Below are 366 nucleotides of genomic sequence, written 5' to 3'. Positions count from 1 at the left end.
ATGGCCTGCAGCGAGGGGTAGTCGTCGCTCAGCTCAAACTTGTGCCCCTGGAAGTTCTCTGCCTCGTAGAGGATGACTTTGCTGTCGTTGTGGTTCTGCAGAGGGAGAAAGCTGGGGGTCAGCGGGGATGGGGTGGCTTGTGGAGGGATAGGGGATGTGGCATCAGCGGGACATGGACCAAGGCACTGTGAGAGGCCTGGGACTATGCCCAGCTTTGGTGCAAGGCATGGGGATGTCCTTCAGCCTGGCACCCTCTCACTGGGACACCCCAGGGCTGCCCAGAGGATGCAGCTCTCATGTCCCTGTGGTGCCATGCACAGCTGCCAGTGAGGGTGACAGTGGCCAAGTTCCCTGCACCAAGACGGG

The 366-nt window shown here is 60.9% G+C and overlaps 1 protein-coding gene across 1 annotated transcript in view; it reads right to left on the bottom strand.

Moving 5' to 3' along the window:
* Positions 1-5: 5 nt before the first annotated feature.
* The window catches only part of LOC104074275 (beta-crystallin A2), a gene marked incomplete at its 3' end in the record, with an annotated part of 1,907 nt that continues 1,546 nt past the window's right edge, over positions 6-366 (bottom strand). Inside the window, exon 3 of the mRNA XM_009574342.1 lies at positions 6-95. Within this exon, the coding sequence (XP_009572637.1) occupies positions 6-95 (90 nt within the window). The remainder of the gene's footprint in view (positions 96-366) is intronic.

This window comes from Fulmarus glacialis, unplaced genomic scaffold, assembly GCF_000690835.1.
Source record: "Fulmarus glacialis isolate BGI_N327 unplaced genomic scaffold, ASM69083v1 scaffold21653, whole genome shotgun sequence".
NCBI classification, from domain to species: Eukaryota; Metazoa; Chordata; class Aves; order Procellariiformes; family Procellariidae; genus Fulmarus; species Fulmarus glacialis.
The sequence above is the reverse complement of the archived record's forward strand: the minus strand, read 5'-3'. Positions and strand labels throughout refer to the sequence as shown.